The sequence below is a fragment of the Petaurus breviceps genome, unplaced genomic scaffold, assembly GCF_028583685.1.
Source record: "Petaurus breviceps papuanus isolate PSGF00001 unplaced genomic scaffold, PetGlider_PUasm1.0 189, whole genome shotgun sequence".
NCBI classification, from domain to species: Eukaryota; Metazoa; Chordata; class Mammalia; order Diprotodontia; family Petauridae; genus Petaurus; species Petaurus breviceps.
Genome location: NW_027185809.1, coordinates 31,645,199 through 31,659,864, shown reverse-complemented (window position 1 = coordinate 31,659,864; position 14,666 = coordinate 31,645,199). Strand labels below are relative to the sequence as shown.

At 39.2% G+C, this 14,666-nt stretch overlaps 2 protein-coding genes across 2 annotated transcripts in view; one reads left to right on the top strand and one right to left on the bottom strand.

Moving 5' to 3' along the window:
- Window positions 1-241: 241 nt before the first annotated feature.
- On the top strand, window positions 242-10,584 carry PROX2 (prospero homeobox 2). The gene is made up of 4 exons (XM_069092231.1): window positions 242-1,564; window positions 6,182-6,289; window positions 8,335-8,529; window positions 10,399-10,584. The coding sequence occupies exons 1-4, from the start codon at window positions 242-244 to the stop codon at window positions 10,582-10,584; spliced, it is 1,812 nt and encodes a 603-aa protein (XP_068948332.1).
- YLPM1 (YLP motif containing 1) overlaps window positions 8,523-14,666 on the bottom strand; it is an 87,219-nt gene continuing 81,075 nt past the window's right edge. Inside the window, exon 18 of the mRNA XM_069092230.1 lies at window positions 8,523-11,344. Coding sequence (XP_068948331.1) covers window positions 11,321-11,344 — 24 coding nt within the window. The 3' untranslated portion in view covers window positions 8,523-11,320. The remainder of the gene's footprint in view (window positions 11,345-14,666) is intronic.

Here is a 14,666-nt window from a genome sequence, read left to right as displayed (position 1 = left end):
AGAGTCAAAGTTTTCCTCCTGTTCCTGTTCCCTCTCATTCTTCTAACTTCAGAGGAGAAAATTCGTCGAATGAACCAGTGTATTCCTGAGAACAGTCCTATAAGCTTTAGCTCTTAGTATTTAGGAAAAGAGAGACCCCACTCCAGTTTTAAAAAACAAAATAAAACACTTATGAATACTCTCTGGTTCTAAGTTCCAGTGAAATTATTACTACTTATTAAGCTTGGGAGGAATCATCAGGATGGATCCAAATTTTGTTTTTCTTTCCTCTAAATCTCAGACATATTCTCACATGGGAGAATCTATGAAAGAAGAGGGAAGCACCTCATCTCCCAGAGAATGTGGGCAAGACTCACCCATTCCCTGGGACCAAATCACCATTTCTAACTTCGTTGATTCTGACTGGTTTTGTGATGAACACATACAAGCTAAAAGGGCCAGAGTAGAAACTATTATACAAGGCATGTCTCTTTCACCAAACCCACTGATGCCCTCAAGCAATTCCAGGGAAAAGTATAGTAGGCATCCCACAGAAAAAAGCAGGGAGAATAAGAGGAAACAAAAACTTCCTCAGCAACAGAATCCCCATGGGGGAGAGTGGGCAGGGGTCAGCAGAGGTAACTGGAAGGGAGAAAGTCACCATTTTAAGGAACAATTTCAAATGCTACAGCAGCAGCTAAGACATCTTCAAGAGAGACTCTTCCAACTTTCTGAGCACAATGCCTTAGCTCAAAGGCAGGAAGACATTGAAAGGAAAAAGGACTCTCTAAAATACAGGAATGACTCAAATAATGGCCATTGGGCTGCAGACATTAATCAGTACAAGGATCTGAAAAGGAACTTCACCAAAGGAGAGAAACCCAAAATTTCTAAAGAGGAAAGTCAATCTATGGTTCCCTGGTTAATAACTTATGAAGAGAAAACTCTATCAGAGATATTAAAGAAAGAATTAGCTGGGGCTGTGTCACAGGTTGTGGATTCGGTCTTAAGAAAAGTATTATCAAAACCATCAGGTTACCAGACTCAACTCGTAAACAGCATCCAAGTGTCAGGACAAGACAGAAAAAGTGGATATTATACTGCTACAGGGAACACAAAGAAAGATCAGCTTCCTATGGAAAGCTCCCAGAATATGGCAAAATCACAAGCTGAGGCCCACACGAGTGCTTTGCCACTGTCCATGAAGAAGTGTTCAGATTCTCTAAGGCACCTAGTCAATTCAAGAATGACCCAGAAACCCCACCAGGATCCTCCAGGAAACTTAGCTGTGACTTCTCATATTCAAGAAAAACAGATTCTTAGCCAACTGTTAGGGTATGGACAAAATGGCCTTTGGGGTTATAGCCCTTCCCAAATCTCTTCTTCTCAAGATACTTCCTCCCCACAGTCTCTAGACCTACCTTGGGGCACTATTAAACAGCAGTCATCAGGTATGAGCCAGCAGCAATACCCACTGTCCTTCACCTCTAGCCAAGTAGAAAGTCTGGCTCTTCTTCCAACAGTGAAGATGGAACAAGACAACCTAAAGACTGACACAGATGTGATTCCTTTCTCTTCTGTCCACATATCCTTTATTGGTCACTGAGACTGTCTTGCCACTACCTCAAGAAACTGAAAAAAAATTATAAATGATAGAGGGAGACCTCCATGATACATGGAGAAAAGCTAAGGCTTCTCTTTCATGGCTTTTTTCTTCCATGCCAGTTTTTACAGCAGCCCAAAACTTTTCATTGCATTCAAAGGCCAGCCTTGCAAAGAGTTGGCAATTACTTATAGTGTTATTTCATGGACTCCATGAAGTCTTGCCAAAATGATTCTCTCCAGTTCTTGTCATGGTGCCTGGCATTCTGCCATTAGAAATTAAATTCTTTGGGTCTTGAAGAATTTTTTCACTCCAAGTATTCTTTTAACACCAGGAGAGATATCTTTAGGTCTTTTATCAGTTAATGCCTTAATATTTTTATCCAATGCTTTCAATCCTGGTAGTTGTAGTTAACACATACAAGGTAAAAGTGCTAGAATAAAAACCATCATGCATGATACTTTGGAGACAGTATTAATACCTGACAATTCATGGGGAAACAGACCCTGATGAAATAAGAGAGAGAATGTAGTGTTAAGGAGTGGCAAAGGGTAGTCATAGGGGGAGTAAGCAAGTGCTCAGGAAAATTTTACATATGATTGAATCTGATTACATTTATCAATGTAATAGCCTGGCATATAATATTATTATCCAAATTTTATAGAAAGAGAAAAGGAAATTACTTTACCCAAAGTCAGACTGGGGCAAAGGCAGGAGCAGAAGCTAGATTTCTCTGTTCCCTTTCTATTTACCCTGTTGATCCCAGAGATTTTTCCAGGTATAAATTTATTGAGCTCACATAAGCTTTAAGTAGCAGGATACTGCTGCCTTGCAAAGTATTTATATATAAGGGTAGGCATGGTTTGGGATGACTCACCTGGATATAGGTCCTAGATAAAAGGAGTACCTAAATTCTATACCATTATGTGTTTCAAATTTCTACCTCTTTCTGGCTTTGGCAGTCTACATATTTCTTGCCCCTTTGTCCTGGACAATAGTAGTATAATTAAGGTTTAAAAAATCCAGTTTAAAAAATCAATATCGGGGCGGCCAGGTGGCTCAGCGAGTAAGAGCACTAGTTCCAGTGTTGAGAAGACCTGGAGATCGAATCCCGGGCTCAGACACTCAGCACCACACCCAGAAATAACTGGCCGGGTAACGTTGAGCAAGTTACTTAATCCCAATTGCTTAAAAAAAAAAATCAATATCTATCTAACCCTGTTATCCACAGATGTCATATGAGTAAGTAGTAATAACTACCTAGTTAAGAATCTTTCAGAATGAAGGGTCATCTGATGAAAACAGGGGAATTCTAGGATGGGGTTGGAACTTTAAATTTTGGGGCATTCTTTGCCCATGACAATGTCACAGACTAAATTAGATGATGGGGGTAGTAACCTAAAGGATGACCTAAGTGTAAAATCTTTATGTTTAGCACACCTGTACAAGTTCATTAATGTAGAGGAGGCACTGCCAACATTATCTGAGAAGGATCCAAAGATGTCCACTCTAACATGGCATTGAATAAAATAGCAGACATAGAAAGCTCTGTTTCATGCTGCCATGGTGAGAATGTAAGGATAGGAAGGGACTTCAATGGCCAACCAATCCAACCTTTATCTGGGCATGAATACTGGGCATGCCAGCAGTATTTCTGGAAGTCTTAGTTTGAAGAACACTGGTGGTGAGTAACCTACCCCCTCTTGAGGCAAACTGAATGGCTCTAATGGTTTAAAAAAGTATTTCCTCTGATTGGTTGAACTCTGCCTCTCTCCTATATTGACCTCCTGGGGTCAAGAAAAACAAGTATAACCTCTCTTCCTAGTTAGAAACAATCTTGGGGTGGCTAGGTGGCTCAGTGAATAGAGCACCAGCCCTGGAGTCAGGGCTGATGCTGAGTTCAAATCCAGCCTCAGACACTTAACACTTACTAGTCAGTTAACCCCAATTGCCCTGCCTTCTGAAAGAAAGAAAAAAAAGAATTTTTTTTATTGCCTTTTGGAGGGCAATTGGGTTTAAGTAACTTGCCCAAGATTACATGGCTAGTGTTTTTTTTGTGTGGGTGTTAAATGTCTGAGGCCAGAACCGAAATCGGGTCCTCCTGACTCTGGGGCCGGTGCTTTACTCACTGCGCTACCTAGCCGCCCAAGAAAGAATCTTTTTATATGTGTGTGTGTGTGTGTATACCTTCTTTGATCCAAACATTCCCAGTTCCTTTTAGGGCATGACTTTTCATCCCTCACCATTCCTCTTCTGGGTGAGTTCTAGCTTGTCAATGTCTCTCTTAAAATGGACACCCAGAACTTGATATATAATACTCTATGCATGACCTGACCAAGGCAGACCAAAGTAGGACTATTACCTCCCTTAGAATGGATGCTTCTATTAATGCTGTCTAAGACTACATTAGCTTTTTTGACTGCTACATCCCACTGATTGCCTCTCCTGAGTTTGTATTCCATTATAAGAGATCAAGTGACATCTCTCCCACCTTTTTACTAAGGTAGTTGATTTTTTTTTGGACTCAAGTGCTGAGCTTACATGTATCTCCATTAAATTTCTTCTAGCTAGACTGTTCTGAACCCACTGTTCTTGCCTACTGAGAAATTTTTGGATCTAGCTTTGGTCATAGTTTCATACTTGTCACTAAGACAAAGGGAATTTCCAGGGCTGGTCTCATGCCAATACTTCATTCAAAGTAGTTACCAATAAGGTAATATTCTGAAGGATAACAAGATATTCCAAAATATCCTCCTCCATATCACCCCTCTTCCCCCCCCAAAAAAAAGTTTATCTACTTATTAGAAACTCAGTTCTCTTGATTCCTGAAAACTTAACAGATTTTAAGAGTACTCAAATCACACACACACACACACCTCTGAGCAGAGGGGTCTTAAACCATCTCAATTAGCCCTTTAAGAGGATTACTAGGACCAGGGTCTAGTGGGAGAGCAATAGGGCCTAGGCCAGCAGGACAGAGTAGAGGGCATTAAAATAAGATGAATGCCAAAGATAAGTTTTATTTACTTCACTGTTTCAGGATTGCTCAAGGATTACTGTCCTTAACTGATTTTCTTTTGCTAAATATTATCATTATTGTTTGCTTGTCCAAAACTTCTCATGGTAGCTAATTTAAGTCAAAGTCACCCCTTTATTATTCACTTTTGTTGCTTTCAAACTCTCTCAGAATTGATTATTCCTATGTAAAAACTCCCCCCCCCAAAAGGACAAGCAAACATTTAATTCCATATCTCCCCCCCAGTCTGATGGTCTTCTTTATGCTTCTAGAATGAATACAGGATAGCAATGCAGAATCACAGGTTTGGAATTGAAAGAACTCTAAGAGGTCAACTAGTCTAAATGGGAGACCCAGAGATCATGCAATAAGTAACAGGGCAGAGATTTAAATACAGGTCCTTGGACTACCAAGTCCAGATTGGAGCTGTTATTAAGTTTCCATATTAATCGTCATTCATTCATTTATTTATTTTGCTTTTTGGAGGGCAGTTGGGGTTAAGTGACTTGCCCAAGGTCACATGGCTAGGTTTTTGTGTGTGTATGTGTGTAAGTGTCTGAGGCCAAATTTGAACTCAGGTCCTCCTGACTCCAGGGCTGGTGTTCTATTCACTGTGCCACCTAGCCACCCCATATTAAGCATCATTTAGACACAAGGATCAAAATTAATGACTTAATCAGCAATATATATAATCTCAAACTACTTGAATAATAGCAGGTAGTCTGCTAGTGTCTAGATCTTAATTTCTGGTAATGCAAATTTCTGAACTAAATTTTGCATATGCTCATGCATGACTCATAGATTCATGAAATGTTAGGGGTCTTAGAGATCCACCTAATACAATGCCCTTATTTACAAATGAGGAAAACGGAGTTTAGAGAGGCCAGGAATCTTTCTGCTTGGGTTTTTAAATGGGTTGGCATCTTCATACACACACGATATATTCTTCATTAAAAACAATAATAACAAGGAAAGTCTCAAATTGTTTCTTCATCTAAAGGTAAAATCATTAATCAAGCAGGGGGCCAGTTGCTTAATCTTAATTAGAAATTTTACTTCCCTACCAATATGCCTCATGTCAAATGAGTATTCCAGAATATTAGAGATGTGGCATCACATAAACTACTCTGTGTTTGTGTTTAAACACAGCTGAATCCATGAAGTAAAGTTATATATCATGTGATTTCAAGCTTCAAAATGTGAAACAGGTGAATTATAAAATAAAAAAATCTGGGACGGCTAGGTGGTGCAGCAAGTAAAGCGCCGGCCCAGGAGTCAGGAAGTCCTCAGTTCCATTCCAGCCTCAGACACTTAACACCCACACAAAAAAAACTAGCCTTGTAACCTTGGGCAAGTTACTTAACCTAATTGCCCTCCAAATGGCAAAATAAAATAAAATAAAATAATCTGTATATATGATACCAAACATCAGGAAAGAAACGTGATAATACTCAATCTCTTCTGAGTTAGTCAGCAAAGGAAGAAAAGCACCCGTTTGTAGGGAAAATAAAAACCACAAAGGGCAAGACAATTCATAGTTCAGAGCTTTTGATAAAAATTATCTCTCCTTGACCATGGGGTAAATCCAGGAAGGGTTAAACCCTGGTCACCTGAAGAAGGCCAAGCTGATGTTTTTCTTCACCCGTTACCCAAGCTCCAGCCTCCTGAAAGCCTATTTCCCAGACGTTCAGGTAAAAATAACCCAATTCATTTGCATGGCTGATACAACCAGTCAACAATTTTGAAAATACTTGCTTTGGTTTTACTTAGCAAGGGAGAAGACGGTCACAGTCCTACTACTTTGATTCATGTACTTTAGCACCCCTAAGTGGCTAGTTATAGAAACACATTGAAATAGTACATAGAAAACAAATCCTTATTTGACCTTATGAAGGCTGAGTAGGACAACACAGGAGCTATAAGGTAGACAAGAATAAGTACAAATTTTAGTGAGCTTTTAAAAAATTTATTTGAAGACCTTAGAATCATAGTGTTAAGAATGGGAGGGACCTTAGGTCCAACCTTCTTATTTCACATTTGAGGAAACTTACTGTAGAGGTCAAGTTACTTTTCAGAGATCAAAAAATATAGCTAGTGCCAGGTTCAAGACTGGGAACATGGTCTCTGGGCGGTGTTCTTCCCACAATGCACCACTCTAGTTCTAGTCATTCACCTGAGCAGCAAAGTTACAAGAACATAAAGAAAGATCAGTAGACAGCTCTGATCCAGTCAGGGCTACATGCATGAAGTTTATACAGTGGGGTCACAGAAATAGGTTTAACACAGAGAGATGCAGCAGGAGATGTCTGGCTTTCCATCTTCTATCCAGAGGGGTAAGGGCTGGGCTATTGATCCAAATTAACTTATCACAGTTTCTCTTGAGTAGCTGTTAACAGTGGCTGGCTGTCTTGATCTTGACTCACCACCAGCCAGAGTGGGTATGTGGGCAGGCAGGCAAGCAGGCAGGGGTGTGTTAACTGGACACAGCTGGAGCTAGCTTACCTGAGAGCCAACTGTTAAATTTTCAGTGTAAGCATGTGCACCTCCAATGTTGGCAAATGCTACAAATCAGGGCTTGATTTGTTTTGTTGGGTTCTAGACTTAAGAAAGTGTTAATAATGCAGACTAAACTTAAAATATGCCTTGCACACTTTTCCCCCTTGGTGAGCTGGTTAATAATTTACCAGCTAGAGGATGCTAGAAGAAGATCATAGGAATGTAGTCTTCTTCCCTAACCCTTTGCTGATTCGACCTCAGGTGGCCTTTGCAGCAAACTGAGCATACAAAGTGTCCCTACTGTTCTGGAAGTACCTGATCAACAGTGGTTATCAACAAATACTCAAACTACTGCTTAGTTTTCCTCTTTTAACTGAGAGGGTGGGAAGGAATGTGTACCGTCACATGGACCAAAGCCCTCAAATGCCCCAGTAAATTAAGTCCTTGGGTTCAATATTCTCACTGAAAAGGTTCTAATCAGTGAGACACAACATTGGAAAAGGATGATTAGAAAAAGTAATACGATTTGTACCTTTAGAAATTTAAACCCATCCCCAACTGACATTGTTTCAAAGTTAGGGTTGGCTGACCTAATGTATGTATCCATGCATGCCAACCGTGACAGAGTAAAGGGAAACTTAGCTTTGATCTCCTGGAAGCAGAAAAGAAGAATTTGTTGAGTGACCTATGTTCTTGACCCTATCTATGATAGAAAAGACTCCCCTAGGTTATCATTAGTTCTGTGTCTGAAGCAAACCTTGACTTACTCATACTCAAATAGCTTCATGTTGTTGACAAGCTATTTCCTAGAAGGTTGTCCCTACACAAATTACTCATGTCTTATTCCTTTCTGTGGGGGGTTAACAGCAGCCACGAGGTCTGAGACTCTGCACTATACCTGCTGATCTGTATTTTGCTGCCTCTATTTTCCATCTGCATACAATGTAGTGTTCACCTTAGGGAATAAAAGTCAACAACCAAGAGGAGTTCAGAAAGCTGAAGAAGTAATTTTTCCTAATAGGCAACACAACCCTGATTTTGTTCTATTTCTAAATGAAGAATATGGAAAATAACCATGACACCTGCAATTTAAAAAAAAGCAATGCTTTTTAGAGAAGCCAAAAAGCTGTTCACGTCACCCCATCATTCTGAACTGGTTGTTGATCATTTCATATCTTGGGGTCTTGTGAGAATAGGGGGAACATTTTAATTTCTGACCCGTTGAAATTTTTTTTTTCAGTTCAATCGCTGCATCACCTCCCAGCTCATCAAGTGGTTCAGTAATTTTCGTGAGTTTTATTACATCCAGATGGAAAAATTTGCCCGACAAGCTATCTCTGAAGGAATCACAAACCCAAATGTGCTGAAAGTTCCCAGGAACTCCGAACTCTTCCGGATTCTCAACACGCACTACAATAAGGGAAATGACTTTGAAGTAAGACTACCTGTTTGTTTCCCACAAGGTCTTATAGTCAATATCTGTGTGATGATGTTGAGAGTTTAAGGGAATATGATGTTGCTTTCCGTAAGAAACCAACGGAAGATTACTAAGAATGACCTATACAGGGGCGGCTAGGTGGCACTGGGACTAGAATACCAGCCCTTAAGTTAGGAGGACCTGAGTTCAAATCCAGCCTCAGACACTTAACATATACTAGTCGTATGACCTTGGGCAAGTTAAGTCACTTAACCTCAACTGCTCTGCCTTCCCCCATCCCCCCCAAAAAAATACACACACACACACACACACAAAAGAATGACCTATACATAGTTAATCCAGAAGTTACCGCTGCCAAAGACTAGGAATGGAGTTGAGTGGAACAAACCTCCCTTTGATTGTCCCACTGTGTTCAGGCCTTTGTTTAGAAATTATCATGGGTCTGGGAAGAGAGAGAAATCTACTTTAATCTTAATATTTATGCAAGATTCAAATTCCCAATCCCTTAGGAACTTTTTGAAGGAGGTGGTAAAGCTGCCAATACAGGTGCACTTTACAGCCCTGTTTTGATTGATGTTTCTGCACAAAGAAACAGACAAATTTCTTATCCACCACTGACAACTCATTATTAGACTAACATGTTGTTTTCTCTGAACCAGAATTGATCCTATAATAAATGCTCCCCTTTTAAAAACCACACTATTAATTAATTTGTTAATCCATTCATCAATATTTTGTCATGATTACAAACAGATTACAAACATGATTACAAAAATCCTACCTCTGGGAGGGGAGGTACTGACTTCAGTTGGCAAGGTGCTCAATCAGAAGTTTCAAAAAGATTTTTGGAAACTAGGGAATTGAATTAGAGTGTCATTCTTTTGTCTTGAGTATGTCATCCAAGGCTAGAATGGGTTTTAGGAATCATGGCATCCAACCCTTTCATTTTACAGACAAGGAAACAGTCGCAGAGAAGTAAAGTAAATCCCTTGAGGTCATATATGAACCACCTGGGCAGCTTTCTACCCTCAACGCTTCATAGATTTTCTTAAATTCTGGTTGCTTCCGAATTATACAACTTGATGCTTAAGAAGTCTCTTTTGGCTGGCACATGAAATAGCAAAGCTGTTTCAAGATGCTTACTTGATTTATTCAGGTTTACTTAAAAACAAAGAAGTAACAATTTAAGTGAATAAGTTAATGCCACATCTCTAAACTTTGAGACAACCATTTGACATGCAGAGACTGACAAAACCCTGGGTCCTCAAGCCCAGAATTAACAGATGGAGCCTGCTTATTTATGGTGACATTCCAGGAATTTGGGTCCACTTTCTATAGTCTGGCCTGAATCAGATTTCTGGGCTTGCTTCCCAGTTGGCCCTTGGGCCAAAGAATTCTGAGATACTCAAGTTAGCCTGGAAGGGAAGGAGTTGGGGGTGGGGAATAGGGAATGCCTGGGTATGAGCAAAGGTAACATAACTTAGATATATTCTTTATGTCAGGCTTATAAGAAAACACCGAAAAACAGGCATGGGGTATTAACCATAGATTTGTCTATGACAAGGTATTACACTTGCTTACTAAAATGTCAGACCACCTAGGTGATTTACAAATATGGTAACCTGGAATGTTCCTTGTGTGGTCACAGGGAAGATTCTTGTTGTTGCCACCATCTGGTTTATATTTATTCTTTGGTGCCTGGTGAAGGAGATCCTGGAACTTATTCCCACAAAAGTCAGAGAGAATCTCAGTTGATTGGTGTTTCCTTCGCTAGGCCAGTGATGCCCAGCCCAACACTCACCATGGAATGGATATTGTGTATGTGTGTGATGGCCTTGCCATTCGTTCATTTCTTTGCCTTGGCAGGTCCCAGACCAGTTCCTGGAAATTGCCAGCCTGACACTGCAGGAATTCTTCAATGCTGTCACAGCAGGGAAAGACTCAGACCCCTCCTGGAAGAAACCCATTTATAAAATCATTTCAAAACTGGACAGTGACATTCCTGAGATATTCAAATCTTCCAGCTGTCCACAGGAGCTACTTCAGAATTAAGAGTCTACTAGAGCAAGAGAACTATCCTTTTTCATGACAAGAAATGCGGAATAACGTGCCAGAAAGATACTGGCCTGAGCTTAACATGTATTTGTATTAAAGGGCAAAGAATATAGCTTTACTCATATGGGAAAGAAAAATAAATAAATAGGACTATTATCATTCTTTGCCAGTATTCTTTTCCCTGAGTCTCAAAAGGTTTAATACTATGAAGTTACATCACTTAAGTGCAAGTGGGTAGCTTCACATGGGTTATGTAGGGTTATCTTATATGTGGTATTTGGAACTTAGTAAGGATTCCACAGGATCACATTCTAGTCCTCTTGGCTGGGTACTTAATTTCTAAGTTGTCCACAATAGATATATTCAATAAGTATCCCACCTCTTTGGAATACACATAAAACATAGTAATAAATCAGTGATATCCAGCAATGGCTAATGCCCCAGATGTAGTTTAGTACCTAGCTGAGGGATCCAGGACACACTTACATAGTGCTTCAGGTCAACTTGTTGCAGGAACTTAAGGAGACTTTACAGTGTCACAGACCTTAAATGCACTGCAGTTCACTCACTACTATCAACTGGAAAGCAGCCAATCAGTTAGAGGCTATCAAAAGTCTTTAGTTATTCATTGCGGTTGATGCCCAGGGAGGTAGCTTTTGGTGATGGCAATCCCCCACTGCAAACAAGGTTTCACCAAAGATCTCAGGAGCTTGGCGGCACTGCACGCTGCGCACTACAGCATTCGCGAGACCAACCTCTGTAATAAAGAAGAGAAAACCAGAGCTCAAAAGCTACTGTAATATACTGACTGGACCCACCCAGTGGGAAGTCTGAGTCACACCTGCAGTCATACTAGGGCGGTTTCAGCAGTTAGCACAGTTTTGCAAATGGCAGTGGAACAATAACTACTCCATAGTGACATATCTGTCTACTGCCTATCTTCGGCACAGCCTGATGAATTTATGAAATTAACTTTCTGGCCCACCGCAAACTGTTGACTCACCCAAAGCATAGAAGCATGTCCTTTGCAAAGCTAACCTTTTTACAAAGCAGCACAGGCTTGTCACTCAGTTTGAGGTCTGTAATTCTAATTAGGGAAGGCCTAGGACTGTACTATTTCCACGTGGACACACACATCCTCCCCACCTCTGTATACTGCTACACTTGTTGCTTCTGGAATTGTCATAGCTGGTGAAATGAAAACTTTTCATTAAATATCTAGTGGGTTTCTTAAATATAAAGAACTTAGGCCCCTTTTCTTTAAGTAAAAACTCAAGTGTAAAGATAGCCTTCTAAAAAGGTTGTGTTTCGGTTTAGAAAGAAACCTTCAAGGTTATGTTTTGGTTTAGAAAGAAACTTCCCCAAATGCCATGCTAATCCAACTACATTCAAACCTGCCTAGCCTTTTTCTAGCTATAACACCTTTATTTAAAAAATCCATGTTAAATTGAAAAGTTTTAAAACAAGCAAACTCTAGTATAACTCTGAGGTAGTCAATCATTCCACATTATATAAACAGAGCAACTGAGCACAATGTCTATGGAAGACTTGCATTGAAAAGTCATTAATGAGAAATGATTACAAGTTCACATGACTATCTCATACAGAGAGGTCCTGTTTTGAGTCCCAAACCTGAAATTCAATAGCATTAAAGAGTAAACCCAAACTACCTCTAAGGCAGTAAACATTTTATCTGAAGCGATTCAATTAGATCATGTTTCCAATCAAAATAGAAACCATTTCTGCACCCTACAGTCCTTCCAGGAAGCATTCCCTAACCACAGAGCTAAGAAAAGAAGAATGTATACACATATCTACTAGGCCAATGGAAGAATTCAATTTTATTGCATTTTCCTTTTTTCTGTCATATAACTTTCTCTGCTGGGAACACTTACTGAATGTGAACTGAGCAGAACTGAGTTCTTCTAGCAACCCAAATACTGCTAATCAATTGTTCATTCTTTCCATTAAGATATAATAGGCAGCTATTTTCTCCTAAATTGGACATATTCACACATACATACTCTCCTCAAACATTTTACATTTGTTTATCCCTTCAACAGCATTCCATGGTCTCACTGGTGTTTATTCTGATTTAATGCCTATCAGTTAAAAGCGGGCAGTTAAATGACACTTGTTGCAGGAAAAAGTTTATTACAAGGAATATTTATAAAGACTTGTTTTCTAACAGCATATATAAACTGTATAGGTCGTAAACACGACCTATACAGTGATAGACTGACAATCATTTCCTTTCCATTTGAGGAAGGGCAAAACATAAAATGTTGAGATGACGATGCACATGCCCTATTAACAAAGCCCCAGAAACCAATTAGGCCCTTTTCTATTTAAAAAAAACAAACAAACGCATTCATAGATTTCTAGGTTTATACTGGCAAAAATCAGAGAATTTTAGCAGATTTCTTACATCTTCTTCTGCAGCTCTAATACTTCAAAAATCTGTGATTTCCTAAATATACTTCTACAGATATGAATCACACCCTTTCCATAACTTAAAAGAGTTGATAGGGTCAAAAAATTCAATACCCTGCCGGCATCCGGCTAAGTCTCTACAAAATTGGTTAGACCGGTCCTCAAGTTATTCTAATCCAGGGGTGGGAACCTGTGACCTTAGGACCACATGTGGCCTTCTAGGTCCTTGGTCTTTTGACTAAATCCAAGTTTTATAGAACAAATACTTTTCTTAAAGGAATTTGTTATGTGAAGTTTTGGATTCAGTCAAAAAGATTGCACTTGAGGACTCAGAGGGCTACATGTGGCCTTGAGACTATAGGTTCTCCACCCTTGAATCTATACTTGAGCCCATGGATTAAATCTTTCCAGCTGGGTAGGATCTGCAAGAGTTTATACTCTGCTAAATCTCATGGCTAACTGTCTACCTATTTAGGTGAAACTAAAACTTAATAATGTCTGTTGAATATAATTTAATTCAAGTCATGATGCTTTTTGGAATTTTATGTTTAATTGTCTATAAGAATCTATTTCAATACAATTTCTAATTCTCATAACCTTGGTTCATTGCCTACCTCTCTGCCTCTTTTCCCCCAAAGCCAGACTGTAATCAGAACAGCAAAAATCTACCTTTGGGTGATATTTTAAAACTCTGTGAGTAGGTCTATTGAATTCACACAATGCAGAGTAAAGAAGAATTTTAGACATGGAGAAAGGCATACAATAATGGGGAAGGTTAGGAGGGGGAAAAAAAGAGTGAAAAACCCCTGATAATTAGGCTAAAATCAATAACACATTTCCACCCCAGACTGAAGGTGAAGTTATGATACCTGTTAGTCAAAAGAGCGTCACAATAATTTATAATTGCTTCAAGAATTTACACCTTGGTTAAAATACCTAGGTTTGTGGCAGTAAGATGAGGTGTTTGTTGACCAACCCACTTCAAGATGATAGTTTAAAATGTTTCTGGTTTTTCAAAACAGTCTTTAAGAGGAGGGGGAGGGGGCTCTGATCATTTCTGTCTTGGAGATATGTGCACAGTTGAGTAGACACAACGATGAGGTAAAGCAGACCTCAGTTAAAATCCTACAAGTGACACTGATAATCTGTGTGACCAGGGGAAAGTCACTGAAGCCTGCTGAGTCACAGCCCTAAGATTTATCAATTAAATCATAGATAGGTCATGATCTAGATTAGTGCAGAAATTCCCACAGATATCACAGATCCTTGATATAAACTGCATATGTGGTAGCAAAAGGACACCAGCACCAAATATAATCAAGTGCTTAGATATATTATAGGTGTACTACTCTGGGTGTTAAAGCAAATGAAATATGATTACTGGAAAAAAAAAACTTTGACAATAAACATGGCCTAAGCTGCAACTGCTTCTGAAATCCACAAATCTTTATTTTTTAATTTAGTTAATTAATTAAGATCAAAGCCCAGGCAATCATATACAAAAAGGCCTTTTTGATGAAAAAAAATTATATATATATATATATATGAAATTTTGAGTCAATGAAAAGTATTTAAAGATAGGACATTTGAATGCCTAGAACTAAGATTACAGACAAGTTGAGAAAAGGTCATGATTTAATAGTTGT

Coding starts and splice junctions, on each gene's coding strand:
- PROX2 (XM_069092231.1), top strand. CDS start 242: ATGGATCCAAATTTTGTTTTTCTTTCCTCTAAATCTCAGACATATTCT. Junction 6,290..8,334: donor CCTATTTCCCAGACGTTCAG/GTAAAAATAACC, acceptor TTTTTTTTTCAG/TTCAATCGCTGCATCACCTC. Junction 8,530..10,398: donor ATAAGGGAAATGACTTTGAA/GTAAGACTACCT, acceptor TTGCCTTGGCAG/GTCCCAGACCAGTTCCTGGA.